Source organism: Halyomorpha halys, unplaced genomic scaffold (assembly GCF_000696795.3).
Source record: "Halyomorpha halys isolate HHAL.00 unplaced genomic scaffold, Hhal_1.1 Scaffold954.1, whole genome shotgun sequence".
Lineage (NCBI taxonomy): Eukaryota > Metazoa > Arthropoda > Insecta > Hemiptera > Pentatomidae > Halyomorpha > Halyomorpha halys.
Genome location: NW_027110506.1, coordinates 92,030 through 111,383, shown reverse-complemented (window position 1 = coordinate 111,383; position 19,354 = coordinate 92,030). Strand labels below are relative to the sequence as shown.

At 27.4% G+C, this 19,354-nt stretch overlaps 2 protein-coding genes across 3 annotated transcripts in view; one reads left to right on the top strand and one right to left on the bottom strand.

Annotated features, from left to right (window-relative positions):
- Positions 1 to 13,726, top strand: part of LOC106687384 (unconventional myosin-IXa) — a 39,379-nt gene extending 25,653 nt beyond the window's left edge. For both annotated transcript variants that reach the window (XM_014431242.3, XM_014431243.3), the window contains 15 exons: positions 699 to 878; positions 2,893 to 2,987; positions 3,923 to 4,039; positions 4,178 to 4,290; positions 4,549 to 4,732; positions 4,839 to 5,089; positions 5,672 to 5,937; positions 7,009 to 7,182; positions 7,371 to 7,653; positions 7,739 to 7,962; positions 8,091 to 8,168; positions 8,876 to 9,072; positions 9,231 to 9,486; positions 10,055 to 10,247; positions 10,845 to 13,726. In XM_014431242.3, the coding sequence (XP_014286728.1) occupies positions 699 to 878; positions 2,893 to 2,987; positions 3,923 to 4,039; positions 4,178 to 4,290; positions 4,549 to 4,732; positions 4,839 to 5,089; positions 5,672 to 5,937; positions 7,009 to 7,182; positions 7,371 to 7,653; positions 7,739 to 7,962; positions 8,091 to 8,168; positions 8,876 to 9,072; positions 9,231 to 9,486; positions 10,055 to 10,247; positions 10,845 to 10,957 (2,724 nt within the window). In that variant the 3' untranslated portion in view covers positions 10,958 to 13,726. The remainder of the gene's footprint in view (positions 1 to 698; positions 879 to 2,892; positions 2,988 to 3,922; positions 4,040 to 4,177; positions 4,291 to 4,548; positions 4,733 to 4,838; positions 5,090 to 5,671; positions 5,938 to 7,008; positions 7,183 to 7,370; positions 7,654 to 7,738; positions 7,963 to 8,090; positions 8,169 to 8,875; positions 9,073 to 9,230; positions 9,487 to 10,054; positions 10,248 to 10,844) is intronic.
- A 1,406-nt stretch (positions 13,727 to 15,132) lies between these two features.
- On the bottom strand, positions 15,133 to 18,894 carry LOC106687381 (microsomal glutathione S-transferase 1). The gene is made up of 3 exons (XM_014431241.3): positions 18,705 to 18,894; positions 16,474 to 16,553; positions 15,133 to 16,268 (listed from the first exon to the last, which is right to left on the bottom strand). The coding sequence occupies exons 1-3, from the start codon at positions 18,828 to 18,830 to the stop codon at positions 16,019 to 16,021; spliced, it is 456 nt and encodes a 151-aa protein (XP_014286727.1). The 5' UTR covers positions 18,831 to 18,894; the 3' UTR covers positions 15,133 to 16,018.
- Positions 18,895 to 19,354: the final 460 nt, after the last annotated feature.

Below are 19,354 nucleotides of genomic sequence, written 5' to 3'. Positions count from 1 at the left end.
GAAGTTAAAATTTAAAAGTCATCCAACAGTACCAATGATTTGGTATTGTTGTGTAAGGACAAGAAAACTATAAAACTAAATACAACTACGTTGATAAACTCTAGTAAGGAAATAGGTCTCGAAATTAATACGGATAAAACAAAATGTATATGTATGATTAGCAGTAGAAACAGGAGTAATTTCAGTGATATAAATAAAGGAGGAAATACATTTGAACAGGTAGATAGGTTTATGTTATTCGTTTATTGGTGGGAAATGTTGAAATACATTTTATGCATTCTGGGGAAAAGCTTAAAAGTTGAAATTGACTATACTATTATCCTTCCCACTGTTCTTTATGGATGTGAAACATAGTCTTACTCACTTATTTAAGGAAAGAACAGCGCCTTTTTGAAAATAAAGTATTAGGTAAAATATAAGGACTGAAAAAGGATGAGTTAAACAAAGAAATTAGAAGGCTAAACAGTGCTGAATTGAAGTTAAGTAGGGGGTCCAAAAGTAGTATGACAAGATGGTGGGGGATACGGTCAAATTATAATACAAATAAGTTAAAATAATTTATTTTAAGATTTAAAGATGCATGGATTCTATGTCTTTAAATAGTAACCACTTTACAGACCTAAGTCCAGTTTACTAATTCTGTGATAGTATAATCAAGAATGTTTATCAAAATTATAGAATAAAATCTGTTTACATAGGCTTGGTGGAGAATGATACTAGCCCAGCAGCTCAGAAAACAGAAAATGATGAGTATCGTTCAAATCCAAAGGTTTTGGAGAGGTTACGTTGCAACAGCATGGCTTAGAAGACTGAAAACTGGCATTGTCATCTTTCAAGCTCATTCAAGGGGATACCTGTTGAGAATTAAAGTTGAATCTGTAATTTCCTCACTTTTATTCTTTTGTTGTTTTTTTACTAATAATATTTCAGTGGAACCTCGCTGTAATAATTTTGCTTAAATCCCCTTGAACTAGCGATAGCCATTCAATGAAAGTAATACCTATACATAATTAATAGGGCATGTAAACAAACTTGGATATAATATATTTAAAATGCTTTTCAAAAAATAATTACTTTTGTGCCATAAATTTCTGCAATGATGACCTCTACAATGTAAAAAGGACCGACTATAAAACCCATTGTCTATTTGTCCACCTTAGTATAACATACGAATGCATTTCGACTTGAATTTTTTTGATCTTTGTCAGTTCCATCTATTTTTAAGTAATACATTTTGGTTATTATTGAAATACAATGTTGTATATGTCGACTAGTAGTGATGGCTTGCAAACGGAAACAGTTTGCATTAAAAGTCAAGATTCTTTTATATGCAATTTCATTGTGAGGGGGTAATTTACAATATGTAGTAAATACCAATATGTAATAAAATGGAGTAACATTACTTTACTAGTTTTACTGAATAAGGCTATGTACATATGTATAACATTTTGTTATGGATGTGTTTACAATTTCTCTTACCACAAATTAAATTCTTTTAATGAGGATGAATTCCTTATAATTTTTTATATATAGGTTAATAAATAAATATGCAATTTTCGATATAACGTCTTTAAGCCTTCCAAACCTAAAAAAATTAAGTAATACTTAACAAAATAATTAAACCTAAAGATAGGATTTTTTTTTATTTATTTAAAAAAAAAGGAAGTTTTATTTATTCTGGGATTAGTCTCTTTAGAATAATATTATAGGCATTGATAAGAGGCAATAGTGCCTTAGAGTATGATACAAAATTTTAAAAAACAAAAATGAACTTTAAGTTTAACTGGAATAATCAATTGGAGAAGAGAAAAAGAAATAAACAACATTATTTAACAAAATGTGTGAAATTAGAAAATAAAATATAACAGATAAAATAAAACCATACATCATCTCATATATCATAACTAACTTCTAATAACATAAATTAATACAAATCGAACACAGATAAACAAAAATAATTAACTATAGGAATGATTATTGTTTATATACTTATTTACAAGTATAAAAGAAAATCAAAACCATAAAGGTAGACAAACAATTTAAAAATAATAATAAATAAATAAGAAGGCAGAAAAAAATAAATAAATACTCTAACAAATCATAAATCTTAAGCCATATTCTAATAACAATAAAAAGAAAAAATGATTGGATGAGCATGCATTGTTATAGATATCTTATACTGAGTTATAGATATATAGATACCTTATACTGTGGTTCCACTACATCTTTTCAATTTATTATTTAGAATCAAGTTAGTAGTGTATAATTTTAAGAAAGAGTTGTTAATTAATTTTCACAAAACTAATTTTTTTTTTAACTTTTGGAAAAGGCTAATTGAGGGATCCAAGACCCAGCTCACGTTGTAGTACTATCAAATAGTAAAATATCTGATGATGGCTCAAATATTTATTTTTTAGTAGTACTTAGAGTAAATAATTTCTTAATAATTGAAGAAAACAGAGTCTGTGCAATGCATACTTGATGTTGAATATTCTTATCAAAACATTTTGTGTTTACACCATGTCTACCAGTTGCAGTCTCTTTGCATACATGGAAATAATACTAACTATATTAAAGTGTTTATTGATTTATAAATCCTTAACTCTATCATTGATTTATTTCTTTTATGTATATATATATTTTATATATATATGTATTATACATTTTATAACATTCCAAACTTATCTTCTGGAGGAAAAGAGAGGGTGGAACAACACATCCAGGAAGCTGGAAATTGTATGTTTCCAATATCTTCAATCTGGGATGTATAAAATCAAAACAATTTATCAGATAGTGATCGCACCATTTCCTTATTTGTGTTATGTAGACATTTTTATAAAAATAGGAATAATAAACTGTTAATGTTTTTTATTTATTCTTAATATTTTTCAGATGAAAGAAAAATTACAAGAAAGGAAAGCCAGTTCCCCTGAAAAACCAAGCACCCCAGAAACTATAACTATAAATATAAATGAAGACTTTATAAGGTATGTCTAGTATTTTTAAGTGGAAAAAATAAAGTTAAATCTTGATCATAAGAGGTCCTAGGATGCCTCTGTTAAGTTAATCCCATGTTCTTTAAATAATTGAAATTTTTTTAGAGTTCTGATAGTCCCCCTAAGAGTGTTCTAAAGTTCTCAATTATTTACAGAAATAGTTCTGTTGTTTAAAACATGAAGAATACCATTCACAGATACACGCAGCAACAACATGTTTTGTGCAACTTTGACATCCTGTAACTCTTACGCTTTCAGTTTTAGAACTTTGATTATTCAGGATAATTGTTAGAACTCTTAGGGGGCTAACAGAACTCCCAAAAAACAACAAAACATTTTTGATTAAAAATTTTCTTACTGAGAGGTAGTGAAAAATTAAATAATCTTTGAGTTTTGGTTGCTCCCCTAAAAATTCTAGAGTTCTCAATAATTTTTAGAAACATTTCTGTTGTTTAAGACACGAAAAATAACTAATTGACATCCTATAACTCTTTAGCTATAAACTATAGCACTTTGATTATTAGAGATAATTTTTAGAACTCTTAAGATAGGTAACAGAACTCCCAAAAAATGAAAAACAAATTTTTCGAAAAATGTTTTTATTGAAACTTTTCAATGAGGTGGAAAGAAACTTAAAATTCTTCGAGTTCTAGTAGCTCTTCTAAGAGTTTTAGAATTTCAATAATTTTAAGAAACATTTCTCTTGTATAAGGCGTAAGAAAAATACGCTCAAATTTTGTTTAACTTGGACACTCTATAACTCTTCTGCTATCAACTTTAGAACTTTAATTATTGATGACCAGAAGCATCATTTCCTTATGATGCTGTAGTATAAATGCTAGTGATCTTAACCCAATTAATTACATTAAATTTATTATATTTGTGCCCCAAAAACATGATTTTAGTATCTGTATTTCTTGTTCCAGAGCTGAATCCCACGCTGATAGTTCTGAACAAAAGGGAGATGTAGAGAATGCATTTATATCAAAGCAGAAACCAGCAATTACACATGCTGATACCATCGCTGACAGCAATCTTGATTAGTATGATTTTTTTACTAATTCTTATTTATTTTCATTTTCTACTTTCAGTTCAAGCGCACTTCTGTATTTGATATTAGTGAAAAAAAGTTCTTGCCATTCAGTAGATATATATATCACATATGTTTTTCTTTTGTTTAGTGTTGCGGAGCGTAAAGAAGAAATAAAAAACCTTGAATTTCGAAGGCGTGCAGCTTCCCGAAAGGCTTTCTTCCATGAGAATAGAAACTTTTCAGATGAACATTATTCAATTGGTAAGCAATGATTATTACTATGTTCTATATATTGCAATGCTAATCATTTCTAAATCTCCTAACTACTTATTTTTTACTCTGTATTATAAGGAGTTTTTCGTATTAAAGTTGTAATATGCATTGCCATCTTTATAATTTACTTTATAATGACTTTTATCCTTTAGCAGTTTATTGATTCTTTGTTTGAATGAAACTTCAAAGTATTATTATTTCAAGGTTTTGAATCAATTTGTTCTATAAAGATGGACGTCTGTGTAGGTATTGTAAAAGAGAGGAAGGGTGATGCTCACAGCGATAGTGAAATGGAAACCGAACCAAGTTGGATCGATGAGAAAAAAATTGCCAAACCACCTCCTCCGAGGCAGCCAAGGCGAAGAGATGTGGTCTGCAGGAGCATTGGGGAAGATCCTCCTCTGCCAATTAAGCCTAATAAACTACCAATGTTAGTAGATATATTAAATATATATTCATTTAAAATTATTAAGTTTATGGACTGCGAAACTAAAAGGTTTATACTAGTACTCATTTATGTATTAATATTTTTTTAGAAACATGGATCTTAAGAGGCGCAATAGCGATCCAGCAACCCAAAGTGAGTCTTCAGGAGGAACTAATACGAAACAAGTCACACCTCCCCAGCACTCTCCTTCTGCTGATTTACTTGAATGGAAAGGCACAACTATGTTTACCATTGCTGGCCATAGTTTCCGTAAGGTTGGAAGGTTTACTAAAGAGGATCGATGTTTTTATTGTTCGCAACCAATGGATGCTTTCATCACACAAGGACACAAATGTTCAGGTGAGTCAAATGAATTTGTAATTTCTAAAACAAAGAGCATATATAATTAAAATACAGGTTCAGGAATTATCACTAAGTTTATCCCATTCAGTGCCAATACTATTTCATGATCTTGTGTACTATGGCCCCTGGTGAAGTTAAAATTTTTAAATGACCTTTTGTATTCTAGTTACTTTATAAAATAGAAAAATGATTAAAGAATTCTTTAAAAAAAATTTTTTATCACTTGAGGTGCCTTTGAAGCCAAAGAAGATAATTATGTTCTCTATGGCTGATGTAACTGTTGGGACCTTTAAAAAAATGGTATAAATCAATTTACCCTTACATGACAAATAACTTTTTGTCGTCATAATCACATGAATTAGGTCAGAGGATCCCAAACTTTTTTCCTAACTGCACCCTTGTCAGTCAAAACAAATTTAGTGTTGATCTCGTTAGGCTAAAACAAAAATTGTGGTACAATTATCCTTTAAGTGGTTGTACAAGTTGGAAAAGAAGAAAAACTTCAAATTAAATACCTTTAGTTTATATTTCATATGGTAATAATTTTATGCTAATCAAATTTTAATACTTTGTTTACAGAGTGTAAACATCTTTTCCATACAAAATGCATCCAGAACGGTGGAGTTATGCAGTTACCCTGTACCGCTTCCAGAGATGGGCGCAGGCAGAAACACAATCGCAAATCTTCTCGCCCTCAACAGCCTGATAAAAATTCATCATATAATCAACAAGTTGCTCAACTGAAATTTAATCTTACTGGGACCTCTGAATTTACTGACAGCACTGATAAAATAATCTCAGATATCAATGAACTCCAGTCAATGCAAGATTTCATTACAAAAAAGGTTATTCTATTCATTCTCTAGAATCTTTGATAAACAAAAATATTTTTAATAATTATTAACCCTATGGAGGGCAAGAGTTGAAGGTCTTAAAAAAAAAACTTTCTTTTTTTTTAATTCTTTGTGTCATACTCATTGTGTTGTAAATATTGGAGAAATATACTTTTAAAAAATTATATAAATTTTTATAGACTTGAAAAAATGATAGTATCATTTTGAAACATTATACTATACCTTGGCCTCCTCTGTATGAATAGAAAAGCAAGTAAAAGTTCTATTTAATAATTTAGGTTCATTGGCTGGATGAGTTATACAATTATTTTATAAGTGTAAATGTAAAACTCTTCCATTTATAAATTTTTTTAATTTTATATCATTTAAAAGTTTTGGGGCCATTACAGTCCGATGATGGGGCTATGGGCCCGAAATGTTGTTACATATAAATGATATAAAATTAAAGAAATTTATACATGGAACATTGTTTACACTTTAATTTATAAAATAAAAATAGTTTTCTGTTTTTGTATCTTTTTTTAACCATCAGCCAGATCATCTTCCTATAATCATATATGGTCAACTAATAATCTTCTAATTTTATTTAAAAATAAAAATATGAGAATATAATTATTTTGTTTTATATATTATTAATGAGAAAGATATAAAAGTAATATTATATTATGTATATGCGTGTGCAACCTGCAAAGCTAAACTTATTTATTTTTTATAAATAATTTTATTAATAATGATCATGCGTTCTCTCTTGGAGCTTAAGACAGAAAATATTAGTTCCATAATAATAATTAGAACATCCATTTCCTAATTCATTCTACCAGGAAAATTTTTATATTGTAATAGAAGATTAAGAGATAACAGGAGCTCACTCAATCAGATCACCATTGGCGGGATGATTATTATTATTTTAAAACAGTTATTTATAAAAAAAAAATAGTAAATTTTATTTAATGTTTTGAAAAGTTTAATATATTAAATCTATACCTATATAACAATGTTTAATTCTAATCATTAAGATTTTTATTTAGTGCTTAAAATTAATATTTCTCTTGAAAATTGTAGATTTATAAAATGGAAGCTGAAGAAGGTCAAAAACCATCAAATGCTGATAAAGTATTCAAGCAAGCCCTTAGGGAGTTTAAAGACAATCTTATTGCTACATACAGTGTCGTTAATAAACAAGGAGCTGAAGCTTTAAACATCAAGTACAAAGATTTGATAGCCAATTTCTCGCATGTAAGTTAATTATAATTTATTGAAATTGATAAATATTTTAAATTTAATTAAAAATGTTAAATTTTGTCTTTAATGAGTTGTCTTCGAGTATTCGTCTTATAGAATGCCTCCTTTACTCTTAATGTTAAACTATAACATTAAAACTTTTAAGTGACTAATAATTTAATATGATTGTTTTTTTGTGATAGGTAATGGAAACGGTTCGACTTCAAGAAAATATGAGAGAGGACTTTCCAGTCACCATGGGAGTTAATGCATTTCGAGGATTTATGAACGAATTTATGAATTCAAGATTAGAGCAGGAGAAACCAAGAAAAACAAAACGTAAAAAGGAAAAGAAACGAAAAACTGAAGATCCAATTATTTATCATGGACATCATTTTATTTTGACAATTATAAACATTCCTACCGCTTGTGAAATATGCAGTTCTTTTTTTATGTGGCCTATAGAGCGTGGTCTTGTCTGTCAAAGTAATTATCATTATTTTTTTTTTTTTTAATATTTTTATACACCAAAGCAAAATGTATAAAATCATTTTGTTTGTGTTAATTTTAGATTGCAAGTTTACATGCCACAAGAAATGTTATTCTAAGGTTATAAATACATGTAGTAAAGATAAGGAAGTTGTTGTGAAAAAGCAATGTCCCCATCCAGTCTTTGGCGTTCCATTGCAACTCCTTATAGTAGGAGAAGAAAAGATACCTTTAGTCGTCGACAGGCTGATAACAACAATCGAAATGTATGGTCTTTATACTGAAGGAATTTACAGAAAATCAGGGGTAATTTTTTTGTCTTCCAAAATTATTAGTTTAGAATAGTTTATTAGATGTGAACTGTTTCAAATGTAGTAAAGTAGTTGCATTATTGTTTCAATCTGTGGCATTAAATTACATTAACATTTTTACAGGTTAGTTCTAAAGTCAAAGAATTAAAGGCAAGAATGGAAGAAAGTAAAGTTGAAAAAATTCCATTTGATCAATATCAGGTAACTTTCCTTTCAAAAGATTTTCTTTATAACATAATTGATAATTTATTATCGAATATTATTTTTATGGTAAATAATAATAAACTTTTTATTTATAGTAACAAAATTATTAGTTAGCATGATCATGTATATGACATCCTTACAATTTTAGATTAGATTAATTTAATATGAAAATAAAATTTAATTTGTACATTTAGCAAAACTTTAAATGGTTATAATAGAAAATATTTTAACAATAAACATGCACAGTCAAAATCTTTTGAAATCAACTGCTGTTTCTTACCGGTACTTTTTCTAAAACTTCATTTGTCTTGTATAAAACCTAATAGAAAGAAATATATATAAAATAGGAAAACTGAGTTCAGAGTATTACAATCAGGAAATGTTTGCTATGAGGAATAAAGTTTCATAGGAAAATTGATGCAGAGAAAAGACAGCATCCTCATAATCTTAAAATGTCTGTAAACGTGAGTGTTTTATTAAAGTATAGCTGTATTTAAATATTTTTGTTTACAAAACATAAATTTTAATTTTATAGTCAATGTCTGAGGGGTAAAAAAACTTAAACAGCTAACAAGTCTATAAAATATGACATACTCTTCCTAAATCCAATTGGACTAACTTGATTCGAATTCAATGGAAGGTTATAATTCTATATTATAGAAATGAATGCTAATATTATTAATTCATTTACAAATTCCTTCCAGGTGCATGTTCTTGCTAGTGTCTTAAAAGGATTTTTACGAGAAATGCCAGAACCTCTTCTGACGTTTGACTGCTATGACGATTTCTTGAGAGCTGCAAATCTAACAGAGGATAGGGTATCTACTATGTTTGCTATATTGAAAAAACTACCCAAACCAAATTTTGATTTGATGGAAAGGTTGATTTTTCATCTTGCACGGTAAGTAATGAAATATATTGTTTCAAGTTTACTTTTATTTACTTCATCATTTATACTTATGTACAGTTGCATAAGATTTAATATATATATCCTTTAAATTATTAAATTACAACTTTTGATAATATCAATTGCCTTATTTAATTTTTTTATATATATAGAGTTGCACTTCATGAAGATGTAAATAGAATGACTGCTAATTCATTGGCTATAGTATTTGCACCATGCATCCTGAGAACGAATAAGGTTGTACCTGCACAGGATTCTCTCCACGATATAAGTAGGCAAACGACTTGCGTTGAGATTATCGTTTTAGAACAATTGAGGAAAGTAAAGTCTACATTAGCCGACATAGATACGCTTGACACTGCTTGCCATACGGCCACTTACAGGTTGTCTTCCATACGCAGTTCCAAGGTACGGATCAATTTCCATTTATTTAAATTGACTATATTATTATTTTATATCTGTTATACAATGTGACCTGAAATTTTTATGACAAGATATGGACTCATTTAAAAATATAGTACATCTCTTTTGAATTATATTGAAGGAGAAATAATCTTTATTCTGCCGCTATGGCTTTCTAAAATTATTTGTTATCAAAAAATACCCCTATTTAGTTACTATTAGATACATAATTTTAACTATAAATTTTTTATATTTAACTATTGCATTTTGGACTTGTTTCGTGGTTGACTATGTAAATGTAAATAATGAAGGAAGGTATATAACATGAATTTTTTTTATTTTTGACATTTATTGTTTTTATTCAAACCACAATAATTTCTTAAAACATTTGTTCTTTTGATATATTTACAGGATTATTACATTGTATCTTCTTGTTCAAAGAACATTTATTGAACACTCAAAAATCATTAAGATTCATAAAATATTTAAAACCTAGATAAATGTTTGAAATGTTGACAGTCATTTTGGAACCTCTACTCATCATAAAGTTTCATTCAAAACTTGTCTATAACAGGTATTTAGCCATGAAGAACTGGTTATTGTGAAGCCAGACGATGAGGAGGCAGAGCTAATGGGCAAAATTGAAGAAATTCAAAAAGAAAAGGCCCTTTTAACATCAACATTGCCCTCTCTCACGCGGTCTCCTAGCGATGACGATCTCCTATCTACTGATGATGGCAGTCTAGATGATGTAGATACTTCAAATCGTAAGTCAAATTTACCAATTGCTCATGTATTTTTTTTTTCTCAATGTTTTTAGGCTCTTCATAATTTTTTAATGATATAAGAGTCTTTTGTGATATTAACAAAACAGTTCAAGGTCTTTTTTAATGACCTCAGCATAAAGTTAAGGTTCTGGATTCTTCTAAATCCTTGCTGCTCTTCTCTCAGGATTGGTTCTATTGGATTCCTGAGACATTTTTCTTAGCTAAGATTTCGGAGATAAATCTATTGAGGTCGCTAATAAGGGGAGTACATCTATGATTCAGACATTTTCTTTTGCCTCCTATATCAAATATTATTATAATAACAGCCACTTCCCAATCCTATATATCTTCTTTCTACTATAATAAGTTGAGAAGGTACAAGTAGAAGGTACTAAAATAACTTTTGCCCCATACCAATAATTGCTAAAATTAAATATTCATTTAATTTATTAATAGTTATTGTCCATAATATTATTCTTGTTTTAATTTTATTATTTATTTAAAGGAATAATCGTTAAAATTAAAATAGCTTATTTTGCACAAAATCATTTTGATTATTTCCAATTTAGTCATGTGAATGTCATAATATTTTTACAGCTCAACCCCTTTCGAGGCACAGAGTCGTGCATAAGCACAAAAAACGAGGTTCCGAAAGCTCAGCGGCTACGTTCTACAGCCAGGACTGTGATGAAGACCCCATTATGGTCTAATACTTTCTTTGAGATCTGCTCCTTTTTCTTTCTTTTCTTATAGTATTGTTCTAGACAATTTTTTTTTAACCTTGGTGCTGTTCTTAAAAAAACATTTTACAATTTAAGGACTTAAAAAAAACAGTGGGCAATGTTGGATTCCTTCACTTTTTAAATTTATAATTTTACCAGAGGTCAAAAGAGTGAATATTTATATTGAGTTAACGTGAGAGGGAATGTACTGTTTAATTTAATTCTTATTTAGAATTTCATCCTACGAAAGCTTAGATTAAGTTTAAGTAAAAGGGACAAAAATTTAAATTTATTACTTGATACAATGAAAATAATTATTTTTGTTTTTTAATATGCATGTTTTTTTTTTTATTGATTACCTATTTGTGTTGTGGTAACACATTTATGCAGAAACTTCATCTTATTTAAATAAGTAATCTCTATTGTAATGGACCACTTCATTCCAAGTTTATTGTTAACAGTTGTTTCAAACAATAAAAGTATGTATTTTATTTTTTTATGTATATAGGATAATTACATTAACATTATTTTTTTATTTCATGTAAATACATTTAAAAGACATGTAATATTTTTGTATTTTTTATCTTAAATATAAAAATTTTAGAAGGTTTAGAGAGAGAAAGAGAGAAAAAAAAATTACTTGGTTACTTCCATATTTTATATTACTCTAATGCCCTCATTAAGGTATTTAATATGTATACACAGAATTTTTAATCAAATTATTTATATAATCCATTTTACGAGTGATAAGTCACTTCTTGACATAATGTCTTTTAGCATTTGAAACGTGCATTTAATTTACCATATATTCTTATGAATATTGTGATATTTGATTGAAGTTCTAGTCGTTTTGACATTCGTAGCTTATATTTGTAAGACTTTCCCCCATAAAACAGGGATTCACAATATTTTTCCCTTGTATTTTTATTAAATTTATCTGATAAAAGCTTTAACTTATATTCATTTTCTTAATACGAGTTCTAAGAACTATCTCTTCTACATTTATATGAGTTTAGTCTACTTTTTTCTTTTCTTTTCTTTTTGTATTATGTTAAATGCTAAGTTTCATAACCACGGAGCTTTAAGCTTAATTCCATAATAATTAAGGAAACTTTAATAAGAATTAAGTCAACTTATTAGATGTATTGATGTTTTCATTTAATTTTTTATTGCTTTTTTTTTCCTCCAAGGTTATAACTGTATGTTATCGTTTGTATAATATTAGGTAATATGTACTCATTTTGACTTCCTGGAATAAAAATACATCATTGTAATATAATGTAACTAAATGGTGCTGTTTTTCTAAAACAATTTTTTTTTTTATGTATGGATTTTTTTTTATAACATTTTTTATTACAGTAGCCCTACTGTTATATTATGTAAAATATTCAACATTGGCAGATAAGCATTTATTTCTTATAAGTATTAAATCAAAAGGCTGAAAATTATATTTTCCTGTGTATAAATTCCAATTCCGTGTGTTTTTTAGTTGTTATGTTAGAACCAGTTCAGTTTTTTGTTTTGTTTTTGATTATGGAAATTAATGTTATGGATTATAAAAAAAATACTAATTAAATCTGCATAAATTTAATTAAGATTTTTATTGTTAATTTTTTTCTTCCAAGTTTGTATAAAATGTCTTCCATTTAGTTCCTCCTTTTAATAATTTACCTGGTAACACTTTGTTGTATATAAATTTTAGATAATTCTTGTATGTATAATTAATTCCATTGTACATAGGTGTCTATTGTGTAAATATATACTATATAATGTTGTATAAAGAAATGTTAAATGTGTCAACCCTTAGATTATTATAACTTTAGCCATTAAAAAAAATCATATTGAAGCTTATCAATAATTTGATGTATATGTTTCCAAATTAGATTTTTTTTAAAAACGGTATATCTGTTTCTAGATGATTTGTTTATTCTAACGTATAAATGTTCGTTGTTTTGTATTCAAATGATATTGCTCAATATTGATAATGTTTGTGAGGAAAGTGTTTTAAAAAAGGATAAATAAAGTACATATTGAAAAAAAAATTAATATTTTTAAAAATGTCATTCAAGTTATACCTGGATTGCACTTAACAGAAAGTTAATCGTAATTATGTTAAATTATTTTAGAGATTAGTTTACATGTTATTCTTAAATACATTTTCTAACTTCTATTATTCTATCTATTTTTAACTGTTATACAACTATAATAAAAAATCTTGTTAATATTATTCTTTTGTTACTTAACCACTCCAGGTATTCTGATACTGAAGGTGTTTCTTATGGTAAAGTTTCAATCTATCTCAAAAAAAAAAGACTTGTACACGGTAGAACAGTTGGTAGCTGCCTACTAATGCAATAGGAAACGAATTTTAAAGATTTATTGTAATGTTTTCTAACCTTTAATGTTGAAATGTTTTTATATATTTTATATTTATGAATTAAAAATTATAGACACTACTGTCAATTATAGATTATGTCCATAAAAGTTTTTATATTATTTCTGTTGATAAAGCCATATTCTGTATATAAAAATTTAAACCTTGTTGATTAAATTTCATAAGAAGTATTCACGTCTGATATTGTTAAAAAATATTCGGTCTTTCTTTTCCCCATGGAGGGCAAAGATTTATTTGATATAGGTTTTTAATTGATAGTACCTATATGGACGGCTGTTAAAAGAGTTCTCATTTAAGGCTGTCAGTTTAATTATTAATTATATTTTCTATTTAAATAGAACAATAAATACTTATTACTATAACTGAGTGAATGACCTTATTACCTAGCTGACAAATTTATTACAATCGGAATTTTGTACTGCTTTAATTGTCTAACTTGTTAACATTAGCTGATAATCCTCTTATAAATATTGTTAATTGAAACGAGATTACGCTTAATCTGTTAATTGTATCACTCAATTGTAAACAAACATTTTAAAAGAAATATGACGCTCTTATTTTTATCTTTGGTCTATGATATGTGATCGTATGTATTCTATTAATAACTATTTATTTCACTGTTAAACTTATATTAATAATAAATAAATTAGATATGTAAATTTATAATTGTGTTCATTTTTAATCTTTTATCGATCCAAATACTTATTTTTTAAAATTGGAGAGACCTTAACAATAAGGAGGTAACTCAATTCAATAAGATTTGTGTAACTTTAAAAAAAAAATTGTCCATACTCAATTTTTTGGATAACTGTTTTTTCTTTTTAAAAATAAATACATTAGCTATAAGAAATGACACTGTACCATCTCAAACCCACATCTCTTCTCAGGGTGGAGGGGGAAAACTTAAGAAATTAGAGCTACCTCTTTATTGCACCAAATACTCAAAATAATGCTTATAAGTTAGGAACAAAAAATATAGAAAAACCTAATGCTTTAAAACCCTTTAATTAATTATATAAGTCTACAACAAGAGTTGCTGACTATTATGAGTTGGGAACCACTGTAATGGAGTTTAATTTCTTCAAATATCCTTGAAAATGTACTTGAAATTATAAAAGCAGTTAAGATATAAACATATCTGAAATTGTATAATTATATAAGTCTAATAAGGCTTCTGATTGCATCTTCCTTACAAATCATTTACCATTTAAATTATATATATTATAGAATAGGTAAGAAGTTTTAAGTAATTAAAAAACAAAACAGTGAAGTTACAAATATCTACAGGAAACAAAATTGGTATAAAATTAACTTGGAACAATTATTACTCACGCATACTTCGACCAAATTTCAATTCAAATAATTTTGGTTCTGCTGGAAAGAGAGGTTTTATCCCAAAATAATTAAATTCATGACTGAATTGCCCACAGATAAGATGATGAGATATTTTTATATGATAATTTATGACAATAATAAAAATATCGTGAAACAAAGAAATTGGTGAAGCAATACTAAATTATTATATTGATCAAAGAAGATATCAAATAACAGCGAAAAACATAGCAAAGCAATAAGATTAACCGATAATTGCTGTATGAAAGGTATTAAAAATAACATTTACCACACTTTAAAAAAAATATATCTATATAGACTAATAAAAACTTTATGGTTTTCCTGTTAGAATAAATAAATAGGAAATTTCAAATTATAAAAGAAAAGAATGAAAACGAAACAATACAGGTATCAAACGGACAAATATAAAAATAAATGTGATCGCCATTAAAAAATTAATTTTAATAACAGATTAATTTCAATTAATAATAAAGAAGAAAATAATCAAGACAATTCCATTGACTTACATAAATTCCAAGAATAACAAAATTATTAATTTATTTATTACTATAATAATAAATTAAATAGATATAAGATATAAGGATAAAACAGAAATTTGCTACAGACAAAATGTATGAAACAATGGACAACAAATTTCATATAGGCGAAACATCACAAATTTATAAATATATCCAAGTGTGTGTAAAATATGTGATGTAAATATTTAATAGTAAAAATTAAATTTAACAACATTAATAAGTCATTTCATCATAAATATGTATTTAATTATGCTAAAAATTTTAATATTTCCAAAAAAAGAAAATAAATCCAATCAATATATATTAAAAATAATGTGCACATTCCCCTCACATTTGATACAAATTCACCCAACCACATAGGAAGAAGTTCATACTCCTCCTATACCAGCCTCTTACTGGGCCTTCCATAACATCTGCTTTGCTTGAATAGTGGCACATCTGACAAAAAAAGTTGGGATTTTATTCTGAATTGGAGTATTCCAAAGATGGTACTCTTGGATTTGTGTTACTTTCTCTTCTAAAGTCATCCTACAGAGTAGTCATAAAACACCCAACCTATGGTATGATTTATGAAATATGTATGTCAAACACAAAATTTAAAAACTAAACATTCTTTCTGCCACTGCCCAAGCAAAGCAGCGACACATGGACACTTAGTTACTAAACCGTTGCTTCAAATAGCAATAAAAAGTTTTTTTTTAAAATCAACAAAGATGGAATAAGACACAAATTTATTCAGGAAAACATTATTTAAAAAATCCACTTATCAATTGTAATAATAATTTATAATTGAACACATGAAGAGAATATTGAAAATATCATAATGAAGTTACAAAAAACACCAATGTTAAAACATATAGCTCTAGCTGGCTGGCGTACAACTACAACAGCATAAACAATTGTATGCAAAATTCGAGCAACGGCGTATATTCTGAATAACATCAATGCAAATACTATATTTGGATCTGTTAAAACATATATTATGCCCGTTATTAAAAACATTGTTATGTTCTCCAAGTCGTTTAAATGCGCCCTGAAACGAAAAAAAATTAAACAAAAAAATATTACATGTTAAATAAAAAGAAGATGGATGAAAACAGTAGTTATTAATTTACTACTTAGTTAATTATTATCGCATTGACATATAAATTGTTAATTTCAACTTCTTAAATTGGCGTTTCATGAAATGCAATTTTAATATTATATAACAATGTATTATTATAAACAACAAATACTACCTCCTACACCTTTCGACGTCTTGGTCATCTACTTTTACGTCCACTCCCGCTGCTATTGCGTCTTCCACATTAACGAATGCCTAGAAGAGTTTGAAAAATTAAGATACTCATACATATTTATATAAAACAAGTATTATTATTTCACCACAAAAATTTAATTAAAAAATAATACTTCTAAATTGTAGGAAGATTGTCCGGCTGGGGTGGCTGTCAATAAATGTATCAAAATAGTAGAAGAAAACTAATTATTGTTAATCAATTTAATTTAACTTCACCAATTGTTAACTAATTTAATTTAACCAATTTCGTCCCAGTTTTCAGGGCTGTCAGATTGAAACATAGATGACAACTGTCATCTGTTTCATTGGGGTGTCATCTTTGTTTCAATCTAACAGCTCTGGAAAATGGGGCGAAACGTTGGTTAACAATAACTCCTTCCCATACTCCTAAACTTTTTTACTGGAAGATTATTGATTGACCGTGTGTAAAGATGAAAGGAATATGGTCCGGGTGCGGTCAAAAAAGAACAAAAAAATAGTAATGGAAGATTATTGATTGACCGTGTGTAAAGATGAAAGGAATATGGTCCGGGTGCGGTCAAAAAAACTCAAATAGTAGAATTATACTATTACATTTTTGTTTTGACTGCCGTCAAAATAGCCCTGACGAAGCCCTCCAACGTGGGGCGAAACGTTGGCTCAATTAAATAGTATAATTCTATTATTTGAGTTTTTTTGACCGCACTCGGACCATATTCCTTTCATCTAAACTTTTTTAGTATTAACGAGTTCCATTTTGAATAGCTTTGTAGATTTGTGTGAACATGGTTTTGTATAAATAAAAAAACAACTTTTAAAGAAAAACTAAAAATCATGAGTGTTTTTGGAATCAGCTCATTAAAATACTTAAAAAGTGGTGAATAGAAAATAACTGAATCCTTATGATTCTAGTGACGAGGAAAAAATAAATAAATATAAAACGCTAATAAGATAAAACTTTAAAAATTCAGATTTTTCTTTTAATCTAAGACCATGAGAATCGCCCACTAATCATTAATTAGTCATTTAGCTCAAATCAATCAATATAGATCCACTTTCATTTAGAAAATAATTAAAATTAATATTTTTTTATATAATCTATACAATCTATATAATAATTAATATATAATCTATATTAAACAAAACAGATTTACAATAACAATATTATTGTCGGGCGTTGATGATCAGGCTGTTAAACGCCCTTTCAAAACTAACAAACACAATATTATTGTATTTATCTATAACCATTTAAAATATTGAAAAATGAATATCTTATTACTTCTGTTTTATTAACTATCTTGATTGCTACATTAACTTCGATTTCGACCTTTATTTAGAATTATAAAATCTACATTTACCGGTATACCTAACTAGTTCACTTGCCTAATAGAATGATGTTATGTCAAAAAATGGTTGCGTAATAGAACTTGTGCTGAAACTGAACTTATTCTGTAAATGTTTTTACCCGGAATTAAAGTTTAAATTAAAACCTTCAGTTCTACAGTAATTAGTATATATATTATAAATAATATTAATAACAATTTATCTAATACAATTTATTAAATATAAGACTTAGATGACAAGAAAATCATTAGAAAACGATTGCTGTTAATAATTAGGTACGTCTTAATTAGGAGCATTGATTAAAATCATGAATTTTCTAATCGATATTTGATAATAATTCAATATATTTCAGCATGTTTTAATTTATTTGTTTGCTAGGGTCACATCTTTAGTTATTTTTAAAAATGTTTTCATCCTTTTTTTTTTTAATCAAAAGATCTAATCAAGTGTTAATTGACATAGACATATATTTTTTTATTTAGCGGAAAATAATTATTTAAAAATATATTTAAATTCAATTTTTTATCAAGTATCGTATTCTATATCTGATGCAATCACTTAGCCGCCTGACATAAACAAAATTTATTTAAAAAATGAGCCTATATTTTAAATTCCAATACTTTATGGAATATAAGTATTAATATATCTAATTTATGCAGAATTATTTACCCTATAAAATAATCAAAACAACTATGTTAAAACTGTAAAATTAAGTCGAGTCTTATTATAATGAATTAAAACATTCCTCAGATAAACAATTATAATAATCAGTTACTTTAATGTTTATATAATTCATTACAAATTTAACTTCTCAGAATTAAATAATAAAATCTGTTGTTTTTTTTTTACCTTCTTCCTAAATCGTTGAACACCGGTTAAGTAAGACATACACATAGTTTTTAAAATGAGTACGCACGAATAAAATGCATAACCTGCAAAGACTGGATTCGAAGGTGTCAATAAATTGGAATCCATTACGAAATACGAAGATCCTAAACTGAAGAAGGTCTTTTAGTGACTGAGTGAATGGGACTTATCGATTTCCTCGATAGATGTTCATAAATAAGAAGCAGAGCGATCAGGAATGGTTGAGATATTTATTTATTAATTCCTAATTGTTTATTAACAATGGCAAATCCAAGGGTCTAACGTGCCGAGGCATTTGTAGCAAGCAACACGTTAAAAGCTACTCTCATGATGGGGTGTAAATTAGGAATCAGAATTTGATCTTTAAAAAACAGGAGTAATAAACGTTTTAAATAGAATAGTTTTCTTTAATTTATGTAATGTTTTAATCAAGATGTACCAGTGACTTGATCAACAGTTTGAAACAAAAGTCTACTTGCACTCTATATTCATTGCCTTTAGTTGATTTTTTTTTTAGCATAATAAAATTATTTTATTCTGAGATAGTTCGAATATGGAACATATTATGTATAAAAATAGTCTTATTATATTTATTCTGTAACCATATGAACACAATTCGCCCTAGGACAAAA

Coding starts and splice junctions, on each gene's coding strand:
- LOC106687381 (XM_014431241.3), bottom strand. CDS start 18,830: ATGGATTCCAATTTATTGACACCTTCGAATCCAGTCTTTGCAGGTTAT. Junction 16,554..18,704: donor TTCAACGATTTAGGAAGAAG/GTAAAAAAAAAA, acceptor AAACTCTTCTAG/GCATTCGTTAATGTGGAAGA. Junction 16,269..16,473: donor GACGTCGAAAGGTGTAGGAG/GTAGTATTTGTT, acceptor TTTTCGTTTCAG/GGCGCATTTAAACGACTTGG.